The sequence below is a fragment of the Biomphalaria glabrata genome, chromosome 17 (assembly GCF_947242115.1).
Source record: "Biomphalaria glabrata chromosome 17, xgBioGlab47.1, whole genome shotgun sequence".
NCBI lineage: Eukaryota > Metazoa > Mollusca > Gastropoda > Planorbidae > Biomphalaria > Biomphalaria glabrata.
Window position 1 is genome coordinate 12,249,040 of NC_074727.1, and position 27,090 is coordinate 12,276,129.

Sequence of the window (27,090 nt, forward strand, 5' to 3'; positions counted from 1 at the left end):
GACTGGTTGCAACTGACACAGTTTAAAATCTATCATTAGTGAGAAGGACCACAAAAATAGGGAAGAAAAACAAAGTTTCATGTCAATTAAAAAAAAAAAAAAAGTGAAAAAACATTTCAGTATTTTTTTTTGTCCAGTTTTTATTTGAAGACAAGACAGTCACACGTCACTTGCACTGATCAATGAGGTATAAGTCTACATAGTGAATGTGCTACACAGAGTCAATGTGTTCTCTATGGTACAAGTTCATAACAACATTCTATGTACAGAGCCCAGACCAAACCTCTTCTACCATTTAGAGCAAAACCTGCAGTGGGTGGTTTTCTTTTTTTTTTGGTTAATTTATAAATTTTATAAAACACAATAACATAAAAAAAAATAAAAAATACATAGACTACTTGTTTAGAAATTTAAAAAAAAAAGGGGGAGGGGGGTGTTGTTTTTTTTAACTTATGATGTAATATCAAAGTTGATGGGCTGAACTGGTCCTCAAGTTATAAAACATATATATCACATCAATAATATTTTAGTTTCAATTTAGCAGGTCCACATCAATAACTGTTGGAGGTCAACATGACAAGATTCATAGCAGAGAAAATAAAAGGAAAGAAAAGAGTTCTGGTCAAACTTTCCCATGTGTTATTTCCCCTGGTGAAAAAAAAACAAAAAACCCCATGACAAACAGATTTGAACAAAACTACAATTAAAACCACACAAGAGGTCCAAGAGAAAAATGACATGGCTCTTCAACCAGACAGGAAGTAAACATTTCTAGTTCTAAACACTTCTAAATGATCCATGGTACAAACTCCTCATTCACTCTTGACATACAAACAATGTGATGACAAAAACTCTATAATACTAGGTATTTTTTTGTTTCCCCCCATTCCCTTCTTTTCACTCTGAAATTGAAAGTCTCATTTAAAAAAACAACAACAAAGATTATTACTGCCCAAAATTAACATTTGAAAACTTCAGTTTGCCCAAAAACTGGACACTTGTAAAATAAAAAAAAACAACTGATGGTTACAAAAAAAAAAAACTAAAAGAGTTTGAAGCTTTAGAGCTGAATTCCATTTCACTGTTGTTTCTACATCGTCTGGGGGGGGGGGGGGGGGGGGGGCTGAGACTATGATCATAGCATGCTTCCTTCAATAACAGTCTGGTGATTGTTGCCATTGAAAGAAGAAAACCTAAACAACATTCAGATAAGAAACTAATTCTTCACATCAATGTGAATCAAACATCTAAACAGTTTGTTGTTTTGTTTGTAGATACAGAACACCCCCCACTATTAGAAAATTTCAATTTTTTTTTTTCCAAGCACAATACAATAATTTTGTTTTCCATGCAAAAAAAAAAATAATATATTCAATTGGTACTTTCTATTGTAAAACCTACAAAATAATCATTCGATAAAATTAGTTAAATAATAGGAAACTGTTTAAGTTTTGCAAATAAATGCTTTAAAAATTTGTATAAATAAATTACACACTCAAAAAAAAAAAAAAATCTACCCTAAGGAAACAGCAACAACAAGCAGAAACATGTTTAGAACTCAATGAACTATTTACAACATGACAAGCAAATGAACTGAAGACCAGCCAATGAATGGGAACCAACTGGCCAAAAACTTGAATCCAAGCATTGTGAACCATTGATCATCTTGTAAAATCACATCAACACTTCCAGGAGTTGCAATGTGAAGGACTTTTGTTCTAGTGTAATTCAAATCTAGGTAAGGATACTCTTAGACATATTTTAAACTGAGTAGGTTAATCAGTGAATAACAATTTTCTTAGGTAAAAGAAAAACTCACAATTTTAGATTGGCCTAGAATCACCAAGTCACAACGCAAATGAAATTTAAAAAAAAGAAAAGATATACAAAAATAACACTCTAGTTACTAGTATCTCATGTGTTTTGTATTGTAAGCATTGAAAGGGTGGTTGAATACAGAGATGGGAAAAATTGAATCTCCGATGACCATTCCAACATTCTATATTTAAAGTAATGTTGCTAAGACAACAACAAACTAAATCATCAAATCTGGCTTTAACGACAACTCTGTGAACTGGTCATAAGGAACACTATATTAGTTCTAGCTAAGTTTAAGCAACTTATGGGGAACTGAATGAACAGATATACCACCTCCCTCCCTTAAAACCATAAAATAAAACACTATATAAAAGTCAGAATTCAACTAAAATTACTGTTTATCATTTCTTTCTCAATTCAAAAAAGCAGACCAAAAAAAAAAGAATAATTTTATGGAGAAAGCAACTTGAAAGAATTGAATGGAGATAGAAACAGTAAAAAAAATAAATAATTATACAACACTTTAATGATAAAAGAGATGGTTTAAATTGGAAAGGGGGGGGGGGGAGCTATTATGTGTGGGTGTAGGGGGGTACTGACAATATAAGAAATTGATATACACACAAGTCAATGATGCTAATGAAGTTGACGTTACAGTCATAGTGACTCAATACAATGAACTCTACAGTAGGAAATATCCATTTGATCAGAGTACATAGACAATTATTATAAAAATGAAATGAATGAACAAGTGAATAAATACAAAAATAAAACATGAAAAAGAAAATTGTTTGGAACATTTATGTAGCTTTCTTGAATTGCTGTTGTCACAAGTTGACACATACAGTGCTATCAATTGGTTTGTTTTTCCTAACCAATACACTAGAACACAACTCTTTTTTGAAACATTATTGGGCATTTTGAAAAATTACATGTGCAAAAACAAAAAAAACCCACACATCTTGTGATCCAAGTGGGCCTCGACAAGAAACGTTCCAGTCTGATATCATTATAGCATTTAAAAAAATACATATATTACGGGCTTATATAAAAGTCTAGTGATTCAGAAAGTGATTTATGTAATAAAAAACAAAAACTCGGTGGAACTAAATCTTGAACAAAATCTGTTTTAAAATACAAACATTACAGCCAGTTATATGGATGGCATAAGAAGGCACATCAGATGATTGACAGTGAGCCTGTGTAGGGATATATTAGATATATATATATGTATATATGTGTGAGAGTGTTTATACATAGTTCAAAGTTCATAGTGGCAGTCCATAAAAGTTTTTGCTTATTTAAACTAGTATTTTTTTAGATTAAAACAAACGTTTAATGACACATTTAAATTTCCATTTTTATTATTCCACAATTTCTCTTTAAGAGTTGAAAACTTGATCAATAAAGTAAAACAGAAAAAAAATATCATCTTGTTATTTTGAAATTATTTACATTAGTCATCAAGAACTCAATTGCCTCTAGACAATCAAATGTGTAGAAAAAATAATCTGGCCAATAATTAAGTACAAGTCAATCGTGATTTTTGTCCAAAGGTGTGAGAAAAAAAAAAATTTGTTCTTGTCTTTTGTTGTTACTTTCAAACTGCAGTATCAGCAGACGTCATTGTTTTTGGTTGATCATGACAATCAAATAGGTTTCTTTTTTTATTCTTATTTCTTTATCATTTCATATTGTGCGTCTCATTATTACTATCTATAGCCTATGCATAAAACTCTTTCTCTGGCGCCCTGACGTACGAGTAGTTTGGAGTTTTCCTGGGCTCATCTAGTGGGTAGCTGCCTTCATCTTTCTTGCGCATTCGATAAACTACAAACATGATGAGTAGGACCAGACAGAGGAGGACAACTACAGACCCTCCGATGATACCTGCAGACAAGAAATGCATGAGATGAACTGCACTAAACAAGAAATAAAAATAAAACAATGAATGTGTGATGAGAAGAAATATCTGATAGAAATATTTAGACACTTGCTTGAAAAAAAAAAAAGTTAAGTTTCCTTTGAAGACATCTTAGAACATTAAACTTACTTCTGTTAAGGATGCTATTGTAAATATGTTATAGTAAAGATGTTATTTTGAAAATCATGCTAAGCAATTACACAGGAAATGTCTGCCAATATGTTAAGCTGTTGAATCCTCAACCACAAATCAGTACATTTACTTAGTGTGATTTATTTCTTATACATGTTACTAAGTTTAATTTAGTTACATTTAAACTGACTTCTAGAAAATTCAACATAGTTATGTAGAAAGCATTTACCAGCCAAAATTCCTGGCTGAGTCATTATCTCACTAGTTGCCTTTTCCACCCGACTTTCTGTTTCTGGTTTCTTATTTATCTCTTCTTCTTCTGATGTGCCACTTTTATTTTCATTCGTTTCGTCATGCTTGTTGACCCCGGGCTGGTCAATATTGATTACTCCATTGTCTAGAAAAGAAATATACACAATCAAGACTAAGTGCATAGTGAACTATTCTGTTTGTCAAGAAAAATACACAATCAAGACTAAGTGCATAGTGAACTATTCTGTTTGTCAAGAAAAAAAAGAAGTTGTAAGACCTACTAAGACACACACAACTTAATATTTCACAACGCTAGTAGACCAGTGTTTCTGTTGTTCTGAGCTCAAAGACATTTGAAGACATAATGTGACCAACAAATAGTCAATCAGACGCTGAGATAATCTATTAATATACTGGTCAAGCTCACGCTGAGATAATCTATTAATATAATGGTCAATCAGACGCTGAGACAATCTATTAATATACTGGTCAAGCTCACGCTGAGATAATCTATTAATATAATGGTCAATCAGACGCTGAGACAATCTATTAATATACTGGTCAAGCTCACGCTGAGATAATCTATTAATATAATGGTCAAACAGACGCTGAGACAATTTATTAATATACTGGTCAAGCACACACTGAGATAAACTATTAATATACTGGTCAATTAGATGCTGAGATAATCTATTAATATACTGGTCAAGCACACACTGAGATAATCTAATAATATACTTGTCAATTAGATGCTGAGATAATCTATTAATATACTGGTCAAGCTCACGCTGAGATAATCTATTAATATATTGGTCAATCAGATGCTGAGACAATCTATTAATATACTGGTCAAGCACACACTGAGATAATCTATTAATATACTGGTCAATTAGATGCTGAGATAATCTATTAATATACTGGTCAAGCTCACGCTGAGATAATCTATTAATATATTGGTCAATCAGACGCTGAGACAATCTATTAATATACTGGTCAAGCACACGCTGAGATAATCTATTAATATACTGGTCAATCAGATGCTGAGATAATCTATTAATATACTGGTTAAGCTCACTCTGAGATAATCTATTAATGTATTGGTCAATCAGATGCTGAGATAATCTATTAATATACTGGTTAAGCTCACTCTGAGATAATCTATTAATATACTGGTCAATCAGATGCTGAGATAATCTATTAATAAACTAGTCAACGAAACCATGAGACAATCAATTAAACTACTAGTCAGCCAGACACTGAGACAATCTATTAAAATACTGCTCAGACACTGAGTTAATGTATTAACAGTGAGTTAACCTTCTATACTCTCTATAATACACTTAGGTTGCTGACTGCTTTAAATTTCATCCTACTTGGCAGTCTGGACTGGCTAGCTTCACATTACCAATATATGTTGGAACACTGCACACGCTTGAAAAATGGGGGATGGGGGGTTTGAAACCGTTAAAACAGCCTCTCCAATGAAGGAGACATATAAAAGGAGAAGATTTTTTACTTAAATGCAAAAGAAATAGGAATAGGCCAGGTCAATACTATTGGCATTCTTAAGTAACAAAAGATTTTCTAATGTAGATTATTTACCATTGGTATCAATTCTTTCATCATCATCATCATCATCATCATCATCATCATGTTTTTCTTCCTCGGTCTGTTGAAGAAATAAAGAAATATAAACTATTTAGTGTTAAACAAGAGACAAAGTCATGTCATATGTATCAAAAGAATATCAACACCTTTTGCCATTCAATAAGGAAGTAGTGTTGGAAATAAACAATGTTGATAAATGAACAACAGATTTAAAAATAAACAAATTAGTGAGTTCAAATATTCAAACATTTGTTTCTTAATTGTTGGGTTATTTTTAAAGACTGGATTTTGAATGCTACATGTTGCCTGACAAATAGGGAAGAGTCTTGAAACATACAAAATTTTATAATTATTTTGTGAGGGAGAGGGGAAAAAAAGCAGTTGTTCAATTAAAAAGTAAGGTCTGTTCCGTTGAACTACATGACTCGGGACAACACAATGGAAATGGTTTTAATATTTAATTACTTGTTCACAACAAAGTTATTCAAGTTATTTGAAGTGAATAAATACGGGACATATACAAACTAGTTCAGATGATAAAGCATATTCTAACTATCAGTCTTACTATTTTCCTACCAACTGCATATTCAAAAAATAAAACATGTATATACCCGCTAGATTAACATTTACTATTACATCCACCAACCTTTGGAGTTTCTGTTTCTGTAGGAGGTGGTGTGATGATAGGTACTGCTAAGTCCAGGTCAATATCAGAGTCTCCTGAGATACAACACAAAGAAAAAGATTTACCATGCATTATTGTATGCAATCAAAATGTATGGGATTACACCTTTGTTTGTTAGATTGATCCACTAAGTCTAAAGATTTCCTAAAGCTCAATGAGGAATGCAAGTTTTATAAAATAACAGGTAGATACTTCTTCCTTTCATATTCTAACCATTTAGCAGTGAATTATTATTGAGTATTTCATGTACTTATGTTATGGTGTATAACCTGTTCTCCCAAACAGTATGTTCTTGACTAAATTGTTTTGCAGTAATATAATGGAGCATCCATATTTAGATGTTTGAGCTGCTGTTCATGCTTCTCAAACACAAACCACACAGGTTTTAATGCTTTTAACTATTCATTTTAAGAAAGTCAATCAAGATAATTTATAGTTCAAGAAAAACTGGCAAAAGGTTTTGTTTTTTTCCCAATATGTAAGTTCAGAAAATAAAATTGTCTATGTCTCACAAACAAAGAGATTAGAGACAGGGTTATTACAGCATTTGGACCCCAAGATGACCTGCTAACTATTGTAAAAAAAAAATGCAAACTAAAACTATATGGCCATATTACAAGGTCTTCGGGGCTCGCAAAGATCTTCCTTCAGGGAATAGTACCAAGAAAAAGAAGAGGCAGACAGAGAAAGCGACAGGATGATAATATAAATGAATGGACAGGCCTGCCATTGAAAGAGGTTCTATCCAAAGCAAAAGACAGAAGAGGAATAGAGAAAGGCAGTCTTGCATGGTGCTCTAACGGTCAAACAGACTAAGGGATGATGCCTTGAAAGACACTTTGATTCATTCAAAATAAAATGCAGTTTCTTTTTGGCTAAGATTTTATTTTAATATTTTAGGGTTACAAACACAATGATATTTTAAACTCTTTCTATCCTAATTAACGATACCATCGTTGAATGGACCCATTAAATTTAATTACTTTTTGATTTTATAAACTTTAATTTTGTGTTTTATAAAAAGAGCTTGCATTCTCCTATAATTCTATATCAAAAGTAATATTTTCTGATTACAAACAAAATTGTTATTGAAGGGTAGAATGTACAAATGTGAAAAAAAAAAAACATTTCTGTCAGAACATGGAAAATAATTATGGAGATAAAAGAGTTAAGGGTGTCATTAACCCCAGAAATGTTTGCAAAGAACTGATGGGACTATAGCAATTTTCAAAGACTTTTACATCCATTGCCCATTGCTAGATTAAATACTAAGATATATGCCTATGACTTTAAATAAGAATTAGGAAAATATTTAGCTTATATTACACCTATACTGTTTAAGCAGAAGAAGTCATTTAATGGCTAATGTATACTGTCCGGACTTGAATGTGTTTGATCAGAATGTTCCACTAGACTTGTATGTGAAAAACATAGTTTGATCAGAATGTTTCACTAGACTTGGATGTGAAAAATATAGTTTGATAAGAATGTTTCACTAGACTTCTCTGCACACTTCTATGTTTGATCAAAATGTGTCATTGGACTCCTATGGGCTTTGGATAGTTTGATGGGTATCTGATTTTAGTTGGGGAAAGTAACGGCCCTTGGTCATTGTGCTGGCCGCATGACACCCTGCTTGTTAACTGTTAGCCTTAGAAAAAGATTACTTTAAAATCATCTGCCCTATAGATTGCCAGGTATGAAAAGGGAACTTTTTTTCTGAAATTTAATAAAATAAGCATAATTTTACTAGAATAGTTCACTAGATTTTTTATGTGCTATGCAAAGTTTTGTCTAAATTTTCACCAGACTTGAATGATGTGTTTGTTGTCTGTTTGATATTAATGACTTGACCTGATCACAGATTAATGACTTTGATTACTTAATTATTATGTTAATGGAAGTACAAGTTTGACACATTCATGGGACAAATGAATAAGGTAACAACGATATACTTGAAAAGACTTAGCTAACAACGATATACTTGAAAATACTTATGAAGACTTCAACTATTTTTTTTTTACATCATGGAATGTCCATCCACCATGCTTCTTATTCCAAGCCTAAAACTATTGTCTTCTAGTTTACTCTTATACTGTAATGTCATTAGTCTGTCTGGTTAAGTCACTATTTTTAACTGTCACTAAATACAATGCACAATATTTTTCTACAAACTAATATACTCTCAAAACTAAACTAAATCACTACAATACTATTCTCTTAGGTACTTCAGTAACTCAAGATGAAAAGTACTACTTTTGAAGACATGTGTCACACTTGTTGAAGAGGGTTAAGTGAAGAGCAAGAAGGATGAAAGAAACATGAACATCGCATCAGCTTACCTTCACAATTCATAGTATTTGAAGAATGTGACTCAGTTCCATACTGTTTTTTCCCTGTCTCTGGATCTACGCAGAAGCAAAGGTTTTCATGGCACTGGACTTTCTCAAACTGACCATCTTGTGAGCACTTGGGATAGTAGCTACCCACTAAGTGGTGCCTGTGGTAGCTGACCAATTGAAACACACAGGGGTTCAAGTTTTCACCTGCACAATAAAAACAACGGGAATTGGTTTACAAGTGATGAAACAGTGACCAGTCATTGTCTGTATCAATTATGTATAGATCAATATAAAATCAATATTATACTATCTCAGTAAATATATATATGGTTCCTTCTGTCTCGGAAGACAATGGATGCGACCAGATGGCTTTAGTTTCGTCTTGAGAAGGGGCAGAATCTGGAGTGACTGATCAAGCCAATCCTGGAGTGGCAGAGTTTGCCACAGTTCGTGCATATATATATACATCTGCGCTAGGGCTGGCTGACAGGACAGCTTTCTTTTTCTTTCTATTGACTGATGCAGCTTCATTTCTTTTGCTCTCAGAGAAGTTCATACCAGCACGTACAGTTTGTCTCCATGCTGTCCAGTCTTGGCTATTTCCTTCCACATACTTTGGTTGATGCCTATGGTTCTCATGTCTCGCTTGTATACATCTCTGTAAGTTTGTCTTGGGCATCCCTCGGGTCTGACTCAGCCAATAGGATGTCTTTAGGGATCTTCCATCTGGCATGCCAGTGACATGTCCGAGCCAGCATAGTCTTCTCTGTGTTAGAAGAGCACAGATGCTGTGCAAATTTGTCCATTTCAAAATGTACTGGTTGGAGACATGATATAATATATAAATAATAACTACATCTAAACATTTTAACCCCATTCTTTTAGATACTCTTGATGGATCTACAATGCTAGGTGTAATTAGCTGATATCATACTATTCATCTTTTCAAGGTAGAATGTAAGATATAATGTGTAACATTCATCTTTTCAAGGTAGAATGTAGGATGTAATGTGTAACATTCATCTTTTCAAGGTAGAATGTAATGTGTAACATTTGTTTTGCCTATGATCAATAAAAAAAAAAGCATAACCTGTTTATCTCTTTCCAACTTTTTCATGCAAAACTGTTGCCACCTATTTTGTACATTTTAGTTAGCTTACCATAGTGTATTGAGTAGTTTTGGGAAAGCAACATGTTAATAACAAAAATGAAATAACCATCAATATATAAAAAAATGATATGTATGGGATATAATGGGGTACCAATGTAACTGACTGATGTGTACTTTTATAAATGCGTAGATCATTGTACCTTTCTCACAGTCTGGGTAGTTGGGTGGGTCCATCATTGTCCCTGGAATCTCCTTTCCAGCAATGTCACTGCAGAAGCAGCTGGACATTTTTGGCTCGCCTTGACATTGTAAGGGAGCATAGACTCCATTGGGCAGGCATCTGGGGATGTAGCGACCAATGACCATCTTGGTGGTTTGGGATGCTTTTTCACATTCAGACATCGGCCTACTTGTAGTAGTTGCATTCACTGTTGTGGCACTGGTTGTTGTGGGTGTGGTCTTTACATCTGTATCTATCAAGTAAAACAATCATACATTTGAGTAGGACAATGACAAGGACCTTGTACAAATCCTAATACCTTTATACTTCATCACCTTTGTAGCCCAGTAAAAAAACATGTCATCTCACTACAGGCTATCCACAGCTGAGCTTTTCTGTCTGGAAAGTTCTCTATATTTAGAATTTTACTTAAAAAAAACAACAACAATTGCTAGAAGATTTGAAAAAATAAAAACATATTCATAAAGATTTTGAGATTTTTTTTACCCTCTAATTTTCTATCAAGAGGTTGTTGTTGTTTTTTTTCAATCATTGGTTAAATTGAATTGAACAACTTTTAGTTTTAAAAAATCAAAAAACTTTCCTGAACAATGTAAAATTCATTTCCAGAATGTTTGAATGTATTTTTTATTCAAGATCCTATTTTAAAATTACAGCAGACCAAGCCAAGTATTTCCTAATTAAAAAAACAGGCTCAGGTGGTTTTATATTGTAACAGTTCAGTTCAGTTCTATGTTTACCATAATTGGGTCCATCTCCACTGCCAGACAGGCCAGAACCAGATCCTGCTAAATCCTCATCATCTGTATCTGTAGGGCCAAAGCCACTTGATGGTGGGTCGAAATCCTGGATGGGACAGAGACATTAACTTTAAAAGATTCTACTACTTAGCATGTGTACCTCTGCTGTTACTTTTACAAGTCAGAGCCATTGTGATGTCAGTCTGAAGAGCATACCACATGACCAGACAATCATTTTAAATTATAAAAGATTAAAAGAGAAAAAAGCTAGACACAGGCAGCTTCAGAGTCTTCCTTCTCTTAAGTGGGTAGCCAGTTAAGGCTAACAAGCTCTTTCTGCCTGAAGCTTAACCAGTCATGGTTACATAAGATTAAATGTTTTCTCTTTTTATAACCCACTAATTACAATGTTTAAGCACTAATAACTTGTCTACTGATCTGATCTCCAAAGTGGTGCCATTTTTTGTAAAACAGTGTGCCAACTTTGAATAGTAACTTTTAACATGCTTGAGTAAATATTTGTTAAACACTCTTTACAGGGAAAAAAAAAGGAAGTCAACAGTGTAGATGAAATTTGAGTTCATTCATACCTGTGACTTGTGGTACACAAACAGTACTTAGCCACAGGAACAAAGACCAACCACCTTGAAGTTTCAACAACAATCATTTAGGTTAACAGTTAAAATGCTATGCCCCAACCACAACATTTAAACTCCAGCTATTAGACATTCCACTTAATGCATGCATTGTAAATCCAATGTTATGGCGAAACTTACTGTAAATTTTACATGTAATGTTTAAGAGAAACTGCGGTATGAATGTATATTTTGAGTGTTATGGTACAAATTGTTTGCTATAATTATGTATTGTTATTTGTAATGGACTATTGTAAAACAGATACAGATTATTGTTATTCTACGTAGATATTTTGTAGCCAGATGGGGTAAAATACTTAGCTATTGAAACTTAAGTTCTTCAAAGTTTAAATCCGGAATATCTTTCTAGAATTTTGTTTTAATTTCCAATAGTCCAACCAAATTTTCAACAGTTGGAGATTCTCATTTATGGCAGAAACTATAAATAACTAGTTTTTTTTTGTGTGTATCCATGAACAGAATATGCATTTCAAAAGGTAAAAAAAAGGTAAGCTATGTGCACTTCTAACACTGCAAAATCAAATTTGTAATCTCTTTTCTTGTGGAACAAAGTAATTGTATAATTTCATTGGCAACCATCATTTTTTGTCTTCCATTGACATTGTTGAATTTGTCTATTCATTTCAAAATGTCTCCCAATCTTCTTTCCTTTTCTTATATTTTCCTTTAGATTACTTTATATCATAACATTTTTCCAAATGGCTTTGTTATCTTTTACTGTTACTTTATTCTATTGCTTAAAGCAATTAAACAAAGGGCAGATTACTGTGTTTAGGTGTATCCTGCAAATCCCCAATAGATCTCTCTACAAAATGTTAACAAAAAAAAACATATTTGATATATAAATATATATATATATATATATATATATATATATATATATATATATATATATATATATATATATATATATATATATATATATATATATATATATATATATGAAGATAATTTCAAATGAACAAAATTAACTGGAGTAACTAACTACCCTAAGAAAAAAAAAGTTTAAACCAGTCCAAAACAACCTGTTTGTATCAAGTTAGTAATCTAATTTTAGCCAGCAGACTAAGCTATCACTACCCAGCTGTCTCAGCGATACACGAATATAGTGTAGATTTAAGTCTCTCCAGGCCAAAAACCCAATATACTGTAGTATAGAAGAATTAGCAGCTTCAATGGTTTCCTATTCAATTAAAGTCAGTCAAGTGTTTACTCACGAATTCAATGTTACTTGTATCCAGCTGGAAAAAAACAAAGAAAAAAAATATCAGGACCTTGGAAAAAAAAAGTGTAAAAATATTGGAAACAAATTTTACCATGTTTAAGAAAATAGAAAACAATATATACAAACTGATGGAAATATAGAAACAAGCAATAGAAAAAAGGATACTTTTAAAAACAAAGCTTATGTAAGGGGAAATAACTGCTAATTACTACAATTTGTCAGAAAATTACAGTGTATAGCTTCCTTTCTGCTATATAAAACAAAATTAATTAACTAGTACTCTAAATCATTAATTAATTGGTTAATTTTTGGATTGATTTGTGTATTGTTATCAACTATGAATAATTATGCAAAACGTAACAAGGGGACTAAATCCATATATATGGACATATGTATATGTCCACATCTCTTATTAAATAGCATTTATACTCTTTATTTTGAAATCAAACAAAATAATTAATCACAATTGTTTAATTTTTTAAATTAAATTCATGTCTTGTTGGGGTTCAATGAATAACTATGCAAAGTTTAAACTTGAACCGTGAAAGTGAAATGGGAGAAAAAACATGTTCAAACTTTTGACCAGACAGACAGACGGAAAGAGTGAGTTGACATAAGCTTTGAAAATAAAATCCATTATGTTTATTAGTTTACTTTACAGATTTCCTTTCATAATATAACTTGTACATGAGACATACAAACAATGTCAACTAAAGTGAATGAAGCTCTGCTTAATTGTATACTGTGTTCCTAAATATTGAATGATAATGCAGAGTTCAGCTCAATGATACAAAAAAGATACAAGACACTGATCACAAAAACAAATAGATACAAAAACACTTTCGTTCCTTAGGCAATTAAACTGTTGAACAATATGTGACTTACTGTTGTAAATTTCGCATGTAATATTAAAGAGAAACTGGGGTATGAATGTATATCTTTATGTGCCATTGAACAAATGTTTGCCCTAATCATTTATTGTTTTTTGTAATGCACAATTGTAAAACAAATTTCCTCACGAATAATAAAGATTTTTTATTATTACTAATAATATTAAATTCTAGTCTCATTGAAAGGTTTTCAAAAATGATTTATACTTATGATATAATCAATATAATGGCAAAGTAGACAAAAAAGACATTGAATTCAGAATGGAATAATGGAATTTGTCAAATGCTTTTTAGGACAAAAGCACCTACCAGCTAAACTGGCTTCTAAGAAATGTTATAAACATTTTTGTTGTCAACCAAATAAATAAGCTTTAATTACACCATTCCAAGGAACATTATTTAATTATAGTCTGTAAAAAAAAATATGAATTTTAAAATCAATTTTTTAAATTAAAATTTAATTTAATTTAATTAGGACGATTTGTTCTTTTACTTCTTTTATTATTTTATATGTAAACAGGTAAGAAGATTTCAAAGCTTTAAATAACATTTAGGTCTTGCTTGGGTCTAATCAATAAAAGTCTGGCCACAGCTTTGTTTAACTTAGAAGCCAAGTCAATTGTCTAGAATAGAAATGTGCAAATTTATTCCAACAATAACATACAGGCATGGGTATTGTGTGTGTGTGTGTCTGTGCTGTGTCAGAACAACAGGGAGTGTGGTGAGCCATAAATATGTTGCCCACATTTGTGGGGCTTGTGTGTGTATGTGTGAGTGTGTTAGCATGTGAGTGTCTTCAAGATGGAATGTGTGGGTGTGTATCAATGCATGCACAACTCAAACCCCATACAATGTGGATTAGTGCAGTCAATTATTTCATTACTGCAGGGCCAGCCTGATGGGGGGGAGACTTTCAAGTGACATTTACATGCCCCCTCCATCCCACTCAATCTTTACAAGTGTTCACCACACTAAATTGTCAACATAGACACCTCTTGTACCATTGATACTGCAGAAACTTTATCAAACACCCCTGTTCAAAGGGAGGGGGGGGGGGAGGAGGAGTCTTCTTTGTAAACTGTGTCCATCATGTGCTAATACAGGGAACATAAACGTTTCTTTGTAAACTGTGTCCATCAAGTGCTAATACAGGGAACATAATGTCATCTTTGTAAACTGTGTCCATCATGTGCTAATACAGGGAACATAAACGTTTCTTTGTAAACTGTGTCCATCAAGTGCTAATACAAGGAACATAATGTCTTCTTTGTAAACGGTGTCCAAAGTGTACTAATACAGGGAAAATAAAGTCTTCTTTGTAAACTGTGTCCATCGTGTGCTAGTGCAAGGAACATAATGTCTTCTTTGTAAACTGTGTCCATCATGTGCTAATGCAAGGAACATAATTTCTTCTTTGTAAACTGTGTCCATCATGTGCTAATGCAAGGAACATAATGTCTTCTTTGTAAACTGTGTCCATCATGTGCTAATACATTCCTATTCTTTTAAATAATCTAAGTTTGAAGAAATAGAAAAGCAAGGGAGACGATAGGAGGAGATGGTGGTGGCTCACGCTGTCATATGCCAGACGCATAATGTCTAGTTGACTTGTACCATCTGACTGGCACTACCCAACAAGGAGACAGGCAATTTGCTTCCAGTCATCTCTTCGGAAATAGATTGTCTCCGTTCCACTTGTTCTCCAGGACACAAAGAGTTAAACACACAACGCCTGGTAGCTAATGTTTCACCAACGTTGGAATCTGGGCCAGACTAGGCAGCAAGTCAACGTCCAGTCAGGACCAAGACCACACTGACACAGACTATGTAATGTTCTACTTCCAGTCATCTTCCATTTTGATTGTAAACAAACAAGCCAAAAAATCGCGCTCTGTAAGCAGATTTTGAATAGAGACACCTAGACGATAATGAAAAGTCTGGCTTCAACAGAATGTATAAAATCAGGTTAGGTCAAAGAAAGGATGTCTGAAGTTATTAACACCAAGACTATGACTATCGGACTGGACGTGAGCCCAAGACTACATCACATACAAGACAGAGCATAAGCTATTTAAATTACATTGTAAGGGATTTCTAAGGCTGACACTTAGCAAGTAGAAATTCGGGTCGAGAAGTGTGAGTTGGCTTAAAATATTTATGAAGGTTAAGAAGCATGTTGAAGTTGTTTTTTTTTTTTTTGTTTTGTTTTTTAAATGAACTAATTAAGTCGAGCAAATGCTACGAGACAGTCAAATTGAATCCGATTATTCTCGGTGGTGTGTCTTTCTTATTTACAGGGACATCAGGCAACCATTACTGGCAATGAGTGTTTGAGTGAACTGAATAAACTACACTCAAAAGATTGGGGAGACAGGTCCATGAAATAGCTTAGGTAGACATTTGAAGGGGTCCAACATTAACATGTCTCCCTCTCGCTACTACAGAAAATGTCTCGATCCAACGAAATCAACTCCAGACGAATGTGAGTTCCTCCTTTCCCAATAGACCGTAACAAATTGTTTTTGAACCACTGGAAATATTCTCATTTCGCAGCAAATATTTAAAATGTTTTTACTTGGGGGAACACAATGTTTTTTAACCAATGGAAATATTCTCATTTCGCTGTAAATATTTAAAATGTTTTTACTTGGGGAACACATTTTTTTTAACCACTGGAAATATTCTCATTTCGCTGCAAATATTTAAAATGTTTTTACTTAGGGAACACAATTTTTTTTAATGATAAAAACTGGGAACAGTTCAAGCGTGCATGAGTGCAAATATTGAGAGCCTTGAGAACCCTTTACTGAACTTTTACCTATCCTGGCTATTTTGTGTTACTGTTTGTGTTATCAGTGTAAATGAAAACCACTAACAATGTTATTGAAACCACTACTATAAAATTCGCCTTGAGATAATCCAGCAACCGCTGTGACGTCGAAAGTATGCAAGAAACCATTGGACCATGAAACTAGAGGACACGGTATGTGTGTGATGGGGGAGGGGGGATTATTTCGCAATAGTTTTAATCCATGTGACAATTATAACTGACGTCTCGACGTGTGTGTGTGTGCTAAAGATCAATCCTGTACACTTCAGACTAGAGAAGCAGTAACACTTATTTGTCCCCCCAAGGCTCCAGCCTTCGATTTTGTTTCGGCATGAACACACACTACAACAACAAGAAGCGACTTTCACTCCCATCTCATTGTTTGCTCTTCAATGAGCTAGTATTCCAAAAAAGGTCAATAGATGTTTAGTTCAACAGTCTCTGTAGACAATCGCTTTTACCTTGCCCAATTAACTCTTTCGCTCCTAATTCACGATGCCAACGTTGATTTGACACCCATTAAACTACAATGATTTTTAGATTTATAAACTTCAAATTGTATTGTGTAAAAAAGAGCATGCATTCTCATAGAATTCAATACCAACTATAACATTTTCTGATGACAAACAAAAAAAGTTATTGAAGTTTAATCCTAACAGGATAGTGAAATACACATGAGCAAAACCAATAATACTTCCGGAACGACAAAAAATAACCACGGAGAGTAAGAGTTAAAGTGGATGAAATCCAAAGAGCTTTACTGCACAGCCGACTAAAGAGGAATAAACCTCAGCACCGACAAATGTTTAGAGGGAAATTAGAAAATGTTTTCTATGTTGAGCTGGCGTATTAGAAGACAAGAAGACTAGACGAGAACGACCAGATGTGTCTGACTTGTCTGAGACTATTCTTTGAACTTTGGTGAAAAGCGCGCTTTTGTGTTTCCTCCTCATGCCACTGACCTATCAAAGTTCTTCTCTATCATAATGTGATGGCGCCCCTCTCAAAGCGACTTCTCTTTGAACATTTGTAGAGGCGTATCTCTGCTGCGAGGCGTCCCCCTCCCCCCCTTAACGATGTAACCGTATTGGTGAGTAAACAAATCTACTTTTCTAGTGCTTTCAACGTGTTGTAAACAAAAGTACTTGGTGAACTGGAGTGACAACAACCCTACAGCACAGACCTACAAAAAAAAAAGGGGGCGACTGTGGATAATACATTGTGTTCTTGAGTGGATGATGTATTGTCATAAACCAGCAGTCGTTGTTCATCTTTAAAATGACTATCAAGATGTGAACATATTCAGTTGGACCTGGTCACAGCTTGAGTATTAGACGTCGGCCCTATTTGCATTTAAGTCATTTATAATGGGCTGAAATTATAGGCACAACTACAAGCACATGGAAAGGAGAGAGAGAGAGAGAGAGAGAGATTCATTGGCAATGCCCAATGTATTTGTATTGACTGTACTCCTTGTTCGTCACAAGTCTCCTATCGCACTAGCTAGATGATCACGGTAGGTCAAAAGCTCTACTAATATTGACCCTTGACCCGAGTTTGGAATTTTTCTTTCAATGCTGGAGATACATATCTTCTAACCGTCTATCGAGGGCTTGTTGAACCTGGGTTCAATCTTACATCATGTATCCCAATAGGAGTGATGTACAGGGGAAACTTCAAACTAATAAATAACGGGTGCTTTCAATGTGTGTGAGTGGGACTGATTGAATGAATGCCTCAGCGACACAGCTGTGTGTGTGTGTTTGCGTGTATCACAATTGCTGTAGCTACCATTAAAAAGCAATCATCTTAATTATGTGCTAATAAGAGTATTTCATTTCAAGCTGTTCCACAAAGGAAACACGTGATCTCAATACATGAACACCAAGGGAAAGGAAAAGGGGGGGAGGAGTTGTTTTTTTTTTTATTTGAGCCCAAGATCAATGCACGGACACGTCAATCAACTAAGACAAGCGAACAGATAGCATACATACGAATAAACCCGCGAGTCTTCACATGATAAAAAGTGTCTGCTTGAGCAACTGGACTGATAGGGAATTCTACAACGAAAAGCCGAGAGATGACTCACAAAATAAAACCCCATTCAAAACTCTTGAGGCCCACTTGGTCATGTGCCTGTTATAGCAAAGTACAAGAACTGGCCGATTGATAGATGTTACGACCTGCCTATTGTGGAGATGGTCTATTTAACTCATTTTATAATCGTAGTCTCCTCCGTAATAACAAGCCAGTTCTTTGCCCACCTCTCACCATATGACTAACGAGTTGAGTGAATGTCCTTGTGTGTCTTTGTAAACAACACGATTCTATTGTTGTTAGAACTCTGTCCTGCAGACTGCCATCCTGCACGATATAGCGCGCCATTCTGAACGGGACAATGGTGTATTGTGTACATATAGTTTACTTCCGCCCAAGTATAGTAGCTAAGAAGAAACCTGTGTACAACGAAGGCGGACTGTCATATTTGTATCTCATTGAGTTATTAAACGTCCGTAAATTGTAGAACTCCCTTTCGTTGGGTTGCTTGTCATGGAGCTATAAGAATATTTAAAGCTATTTTTTTTTATGAGCCATCATAACGTTTATAAACAGTGAAAGTTGAAGTAGATCAAGGCCTCTTTATTTTAGAACAATTATCACCCTTGTTATAATCTAATTAAAGCAAGCCATTGCAGCATTCATTACTACTTCATAGTTTGAACTTAATGACTCGCTACACCCACCAAGAATTATGCATGTTACGAGCCCAACAGCGACTCTAAAGGTGTTTTCTACAAATCTAATAACCACGGCACATCTGTCAAGATTACAAGATCCTGTACAATGACGTACTATGCAATGACGCGAGTCGTTTGAAAGAAGAGAATAACCCTATTGGAAGGTTAAGCTATAAATAAAGTTTGCGCTACATGTTACTACGAATCCCGAACTAATGACAGATTGATAGCCCTAACACAAGTAAGCCTGCTTATGCAATGTCATACAAAGTAACCACAACATATCACAGCTTCGAACATTTCCTACCCGACTACCAAGTCACATCAAAGCACTCTTGTTCAATACGGCTGTCGCGAGATGGAAGGACTCTCCAGGGGGGGGGGGGGTCCAGAAATGACAACAAAATGAACACCATTGGGAGAAGACATGGGGAAATGCGGGAATGAAAGCGGGGAGGGGGGATCACAGCTGAAGATCAAGGGGAGGATTATGGCAGCTTTGAAAGAAGGTGTGAGGGACACAGATAAAGGGAGTGTGTGGGTCGACACAACAAGAGAAATGTCCGTGGTGTGAGATGGCACAGTTAGCACAGGCCACAGCTGAATGTCTCCAGAGCGTTGATACAGAAAGGCCTCGCATATAACATGACTGTTGGCCGAGCATAACATGACTGTTGGCCTAACATAACATGACTGCTGGCCTTAGCATAATATAACTGTTGGCCTAACAAAACGTGTACTGCTCTCAGCGAACTGTATGCGTTGTTTTCAAAAGCCCTTTCAGCACTCGGTTACTCGCCGATCTACTTACCTACCAAAATATTACACTAGGCACAGCTACTCAATGTTACATTTCAACTCGTGTGCTTTGGACATGCTCGTGAATATTTAGTATGGGGAAAAATGTAAATTGTAAGAGTACAATCTTTCATTAACTACTTAATAAGCAGCTTTGTATTTTTTTCCCTTTAAGACAGAGGTAAAGTTTAATTAAGTGTTCCGGATTCCAAACAGCAATTATTCTAAGGAATGTGTTGTTGTCTTTCCTACGAATGTTGTTTACAGTATATAATGAACATGAAGAGCAGATATGCGATGACCTCAAACTCTATATTGCGATATTATTTTGTGTATAAATAAAGACAAGATTGAAACAGAAAGTTATCACAGATCTCATCAATTGTAACCACTGGCAAGAATAATTATTAAGACCATCTTTGTATTTTCTTCAGTTTTCATTGAACTGCCTACGTATTCAGATATTCCAGAATTGTAATAAAAATATATATGAAGATTTAGAATGTGTAAATGTATTTGTGAATACATGTTGGGACAGCGCTTGTACGATTTGTGGATGAGATGACACAGCGGATCTTAGAGAAATGAAATGTCATCAATGTAATTCAAAGTCCTACTCATAATCAATTAACTCCTTGACCACTAGGTCAGATTGTATCGATTCAATCAGTCTTGGCCTTTGATGAAGACGAGGATAACAAAGAAAAAAAAAAGGGGGGGGGGGGTTGAGACTGAGGGCAATCACGCTATCCAGACTAGGATCACGTGACCGATGCTTTGATCAATCTACTTTGGCCAAGGATTAAAAGACAACATTGGTCGCCAGGAGCTCATCAAGCCTGTTTATGGGAGTCATGCTAAGCAACTATCACTTTTAATGGGAATTCCCGACTTCTAATGCATTCTGTGTGAACTAGAAAGTCAGGAACAAACCAAGAACAGCATATTTTCTTGCTACACTCTTCATTTAACCCTAAAATGCTTACTGGAAATGGAACAGTCTTCGTTATGAATCTAGCAGAAAAAAAAAACAATGCCACCTCTAGATTTCAAGTTACCATATCAGACTAGTCTTAAATAAAAGCTAATTTACAAACGATTTTCCAGAAGCCTACAATAAATTATTCTTATCACAACACAATGAATAACTTTGGACAAAACATTTTATAATTTAGCACACACATAAGCACATACAAACACGCATACAAACTAATTTTAAAAAAAAAGCTGCTCCCTTGAAAGTTAAGAACAGTTACTGAATACATTGAACGCTACTTGTCGATGTCTGTTTAGAAATTAGCGCAATACTGTATCGCAGCTATCTGCTCTTTGTTTCCACTTCGATTTGTAAGATCCTTTTGACTTTCTTTCAGCAATACAATTCATTGAGAAAAAGAAAAGAAAGCTATAAGAAGAAATGTGGTGGCGATATAACAAAACCTAAAGGAAAACGTTAGAAAATGAAGTAAGGAAGATTAATTGAGATTTTGAAGAAAAAAAAAACAATTAAAAAAGGTCAATGACGTCATATTGAAAGATCATTTTCGCCAACTAAATAAATATGTATCAATATTTTCGTAATGTATACGCTGATGCAGTAAAAAAAAAAAAGGTTGCTATTAATGGATCTGCTGCCCCATGTATCTTTACTTCTTGTAATGTAAATATAAATTATATGTGTTTATTTAGCTACTAGTGACATATAGTAAGTGTTTACAAAAAAAAAAATATTTTGTCTGATAATATCGGTAAAAACATGGCGACAGATAAGCCATTAAGAGTACAATGTACATGTCTTAACCAAATTAAAAACAGGAAATCGTTCTAGGAAGTACAATAAAAGAATTAATGTTTATTTTTAGACTATTAGTTTTATTGGCCAATGTCTCAATCGCACAATTTTAAACCTATATTTCTCTCCCCCCACGCAACTATTGTCACTGTTCGTGTCCCGGTGGGTTCCCAAAAGCAGATCAGTATGACAAATCACACAGAAATTTCATCAATTTCGAAGGGGAAAAAAAAGGTTTCAAAAGACGGAACCACGCCGGCATTGAATGAAAGGAAGTTTTGAACCGTGTAATACAGTATCTGGCATCATACGCTGAACTAAACACGGGTTGGACACACGAACATTAACAGTGGCAGTAACATGCCTGGAAGACTTCGACATTGGATTTTTTTTAAAGATAGTTTACTATCAAATTTTTAAAAAATGATTAATTAGCCCTACTTTAAATTTCTTCCACGTTAAAGTTTCCCTTGAATCCCTAATGTCGCAAGAGTATGTGTGGTATAGATTAAATGACATATTTTTGAGCTCTATGTACTTTACTTTTCTAGCCTCTTGGCCACGATAACATACACGTCCAGAGGTTCAAGCTTCAAACGAATGTAGCAGTTTTGAGGAAAAACGTAAACAGAACAACGTCAGGATGTCTTACAATGAACGAGCGTACTACGTACGTTTCTACAGGAGCTGCAACTGTGTGTTGCCTGAGTTTCAAACTGAAGGTGTTGAAAGATAAGAACTATTGTGTACCACCGAGCGAAAAGATGAACAGTTGAACTAACAGAAAGAAGGAGGAGGAGGAACTGAAACCAAGAAGTCACTAACAGTGGACGTAAACAAAGAGGGTCAGACTACCCAAAGTTAAGACAGCCCCCAGGTACAAGAACAGCTTCAATCGGTATGCACTGGCCCCCACCATTCGTTTTTTTTCCCCTACCGACAACTTAAAACATTGTTTTCTCTCTCTCGCCTTTCTTCACCCCTCACCTACCTTTTCTCCCCTCGCTACTTTCTTCAATCTCAGCCACTTTCTCACAAGATGGGGGTAACCAAACTACATCGACGCAGGGGGGGGGGAAAGATCGCTTTACTATAACACATTCAACATTATCAGAAGACTAGATCGAGATCTACAAGCATTACAATAATTAGCTAAGAATTATTTTTTTTAATCAGAAAAAGAAAGAAAAAAAAAACGGGAGGGGCAAAAGGTCGTTCATTAGGTAAATGTCAAGGTTGATTGGGTCGGGAAGAGGTCTACAAAAGGCGAACACATTTGAAAAAGTTCAACCACGGACGTTTTTGTATTATACAAGACAAAAGTGAGATAATACTTTGGACCCAAAAAAAAAGTACCAATCGCCATCTCTAAAATGTATTCATTTTTATGCAACCGTAATAATTAAGCTGAAACCAAAATAAATAAAAGATCTAGTAAGTATACTTTAATACTGGGAAAACAAACAATGTGCTTAGATCTATTAGCGCTGCTTCGTAATTTTTCAACTCCTTTGACATACTTCTCAAACTTCTGTTACAATTTTCTAAACTGGTACATAATCTATGACTTTCAATAATAATACAGATTCACTAAACTCGTGTTTTATTTGAGGTTTTGTAAAATATGATAAAATAGCCATTGTTAGCTAAATTAACATCAAATAGTTTTTATTCATTTATTTTTAAAACGGGGAAAATAACGCCAAAAAAAAAAGTGGGTGGGGGTTAATCCGGCATTTCAAAAGTTTGGAGCGTAAGATTTCATCTACCCGAAATCACTGAAGCATAAAAAGTAAATGTTGAAGTCTAGTTAAGAAAATAGGTCAAGGAGAAAGTATAGTTACAGCCTTACTATTTAGAAGATGTCTGAATAGAGTATTTTCTACGAGATGAACCATAGTCGTTCTACGACTGAAGGAAGCCAACAACTAGGTATCTATCTTTTAGCTTGAAATAGAGTACTGTGTTTGTAGGCGGGTTGGGTGGTAAAGAGATATGTGTAAAGAGATAGTCCCGATGTTCTTCAAGCACATCACTAAGTTTAGAGTTGTTTAGACGTCAACTATTTCCCAAACCAAGCAACAGAGGCTAACTTCACTAAGTTTAGAGTACGGCAGTTTATACGTCAGATATTTCCCAATCAAGTAAGATTATGCTCAATTATAAACTTTGAATGAAATTCGGCACGGCTAGGGAAATGGAAACCATACGCGTGCCTCTTCTGACACTTGGCTAATACAAGGAACGAGTAAAGCAAAACAAAACTGCATGATTCACAGACGTTAGATAAAACCGTATGCAGCGGGCAGGGTATGAACCCATGACCATCTAGACAGCCGAAAGACAGTCAGGCGCGCAAACCACACGACCAGGCAGCCATCCTTTAACATGCAGGACTAGATAAACACATGGATGCGTGTAGGACAGAATTATCTTCTGGTATGAAGGAACGTCTCTAATTTGATAAATTAAGTCTTATGTATTTCGTGCAGGGCTGTTCAGCACATTTTTTTTCCGCTAGTAAGCTAGATCTAGCCGAGAATCAAGTACAGTTTCTTAAGTTAGAAAAATGTTGACATGGAAAAGATAACTCTAACCAGATAGAAGTTTCTCTCTAGATTAGTTCATCCCCCTTCCTTCATTTTATTTCCTGCATGACTTATTACGTAACTGAGTATACTGGTAAGTGTTTTCGGATAATGAGGGAGATGGGGTGTGTTGGGTTGTGTTAATAGTGATATGGAACTATCATATTCCTATGAAGAATAAGACAACTAAAGAATATACTGTTTAAAAAAAAAAGATGTTTAGCACACTCTATGTCACAGATGATACCAGCTGTATAATGTGACACTCCATCTCAACGCTAGCTGTTGACCATTAGGTACATGTATAATGTGACACTCCATCTCAACGCTAGCTGTTGACCATTAGGTACATGTATAATGTGACACTCCATCTCAACGCTAACTGTTGACCATTAGGTACATGTATAATGTGACACTCCATCTCAACGCTAGCTGTTGACCATTAGGTACATGTATAATGTGACACTCCATCTCAACGCGCTAACTGTTGACCATTAGGTACATGTATAATGTGACACTCCATCTCAACGCGCTAACTGTTGACCATTAGGTACATGTATAATGTGACACTCCATCTCAACGCGCTAACTGTTGACCATTAGGCACATGTATAATGTGACACTCCATCTCAACGCGCTAACTGTTGACCATTAGGTACATGTATAATGTGACACTCCATCTCAACGGTAACTGTTGACCATTAGGTACATGTATAATGTGACACTCCATCTCAACGCGCTAACTGCTGACCATTAGGTACATGTATAATGTGACACTCCATCTCAACGCGCTAACTGCTGACCATGATGTACATGTATAATGGACTAAACCATATTTAAGACTACAAAACAACTTAAACCGTTGTTATAAACTTAACTAGCTAAATACGTAGCTAGAACAAGCAGAACATTAAAAAAATGTATAAATGATCCAACTCTGAAAGATAGACAATCATTCAACTTGTTCATTTTCAACTGTCACGTTCTGTAACTTCCCCGTTCTGTAATCCAATTGGGAATGAGGAAGATGTAAGATATGACAAAGTGATCTCGTTGTAATGAACCGACTATTAGCTGGCCATTCACGTTAGTCTAGGCTTCAGTGACTTCTCGAGTCCAAGGGGCTTCTTACTAGAGGAATCACACGTGATGTTGACGGAGAAAGTCATCTTTGGTGACAGACTTCCTAAGCCAGCCTGAATAGGAGGTTTCATCATCTGAACAAAGATAAAGATCTATGGCGCGGTAACTCTTCCCTTTAGGTTTGAATGTCCCAGTGACCTGAAACTTTTGACTCCCGGCAGATTCAACAGTTCAATGTTCATCTATACTGTCAAGAAAAATACACCAAGTAAAAGGGGCAAGATGACATACCATTTGAGAATAAAATCTTACACAAGGATGTGTAACTATTCTTATGAAATAAGTAGATAGGTAAAAACATATGACCATCTTTTAAATACCAGAAAACAACGAGCAGAGTATAACAAACCTCTATCTCCTTGGACTTAATGACTAAGCTTATTTTATAAAGTCGATATCTTTTCAGCTAGGTCCTGGTATTTCCAAGTACCAGTCGATGAATGTAAACTTTAAAAAAAAAACAAAGTTTCGCTATTACAGAGCCGTCAAATTAGTTTCGTCTAGAGCCCAATCAAAACTACGTAAAAGAAAGAAAACGAATGGGCTTTCAAGTACCGGCCGGGGGGGGGGGGGGGTAAAACTGCCGTCTCCAATTATCGAAAGCCTTTGGGAAAACCCGTTACGTTAAATCGGGGAAGCCAACAAAATGGAGAAAAATGACGCAGAGAATGACAATCACTCTGGGAGTTCCAAATCTTCTTATCTCCATTCTTCTGGTCTCCCCCGTGTCCGTCCACTCGAAATCAATGAAGGTTTTAATCGATGTCAAGAGACAAGGTCATCAACAAGTAAGCTCCTCATCGTGCCGTCTGAAGAGTGCCAGGACTCCGCGTCTATCACTAGGTCTGAGTAGGTTTACAGTTGAACCGAAGAGATGGATTATAACAAGAGAAATCAACACACGAGATCGACATAGCAGAGTCCAGTGTTGAGTTTCGCAAAATGTTGTACTAAGCTTTGCGAAATTATAATAAGCAGTTTCTTTTTATAATCTGTAACCATAAGTTTGTTTTTCTTGTATTTGTCTGCTATTGGTTTTAAGCCACATCAGACTTTCTTTCAGGGAAAAGTACAACGAAAACGACGAGGAGGCAGAGGAAGCGATGGGAAGACAACATCAAAGAATGGACAAGCTTGCCATTGAAAGATATTCTATCCAAGGCAAAAGACAGAGAGGAATGGAGAAAAACGTGAACAATTTGGTCGAAATCAGCTTCTTAATTGACTAATGAGACGATCATTTGACGTAATGGTAACCTTTGTTTATGTGCTTTTTATTTTTGGTTACAGCGCTTTTCTCTCCACCACCACCATCCAATAAAAATTTTGCTTATATTAAGAAAAAAATACTGCTCAAGACAGATGTAAGATGTTTGTCTGTATTCATGTTGAAAAAGCACATCTGTTTACAAGGAGACATTTATAAACTGAAATTCTAAAAAGCTTTTGAGGTTCAAATACTTACTTTGAGCTAGAGAAAACAATTGACTTTGTTTAAACTTTTTTAATGCCCTTTTCTAAACGATATAATGTTACGGATTATTCGCTTCTATCGATGAGTACTAATTAAAAACTTGT

The 27,090-nt window shown here is 35.1% G+C and overlaps 1 protein-coding gene across 1 annotated transcript in view; it reads right to left on the reverse strand.

The window, feature by feature from the left end:
- Positions 1-120: 120 nt before the first annotated feature.
- The window catches only part of LOC106077764 (uncharacterized), a 57,685-nt gene continuing 30,715 nt past the window's right edge, over positions 121-27,090 (reverse strand). Inside the window, exons 2-9 of the mRNA XM_056015114.1 lie at positions 12,727-12,750; positions 10,854-10,959; positions 10,073-10,345; positions 8,762-8,965; positions 6,381-6,454; positions 5,729-5,795; positions 4,104-4,271; positions 121-3,708 (exon numbers count right to left, since the gene is read on the reverse strand). Coding sequence (XP_055871089.1) covers positions 3,542-3,708; positions 4,104-4,271; positions 5,729-5,795; positions 6,381-6,454; positions 8,762-8,965; positions 10,073-10,345; positions 10,854-10,959; positions 12,727-12,750 — 1,083 coding nt within the window. The 3' untranslated portion in view covers positions 121-3,541. The remainder of the gene's footprint in view (positions 3,709-4,103; positions 4,272-5,728; positions 5,796-6,380; positions 6,455-8,761; positions 8,966-10,072; positions 10,346-10,853; positions 10,960-12,726; positions 12,751-27,090) is intronic.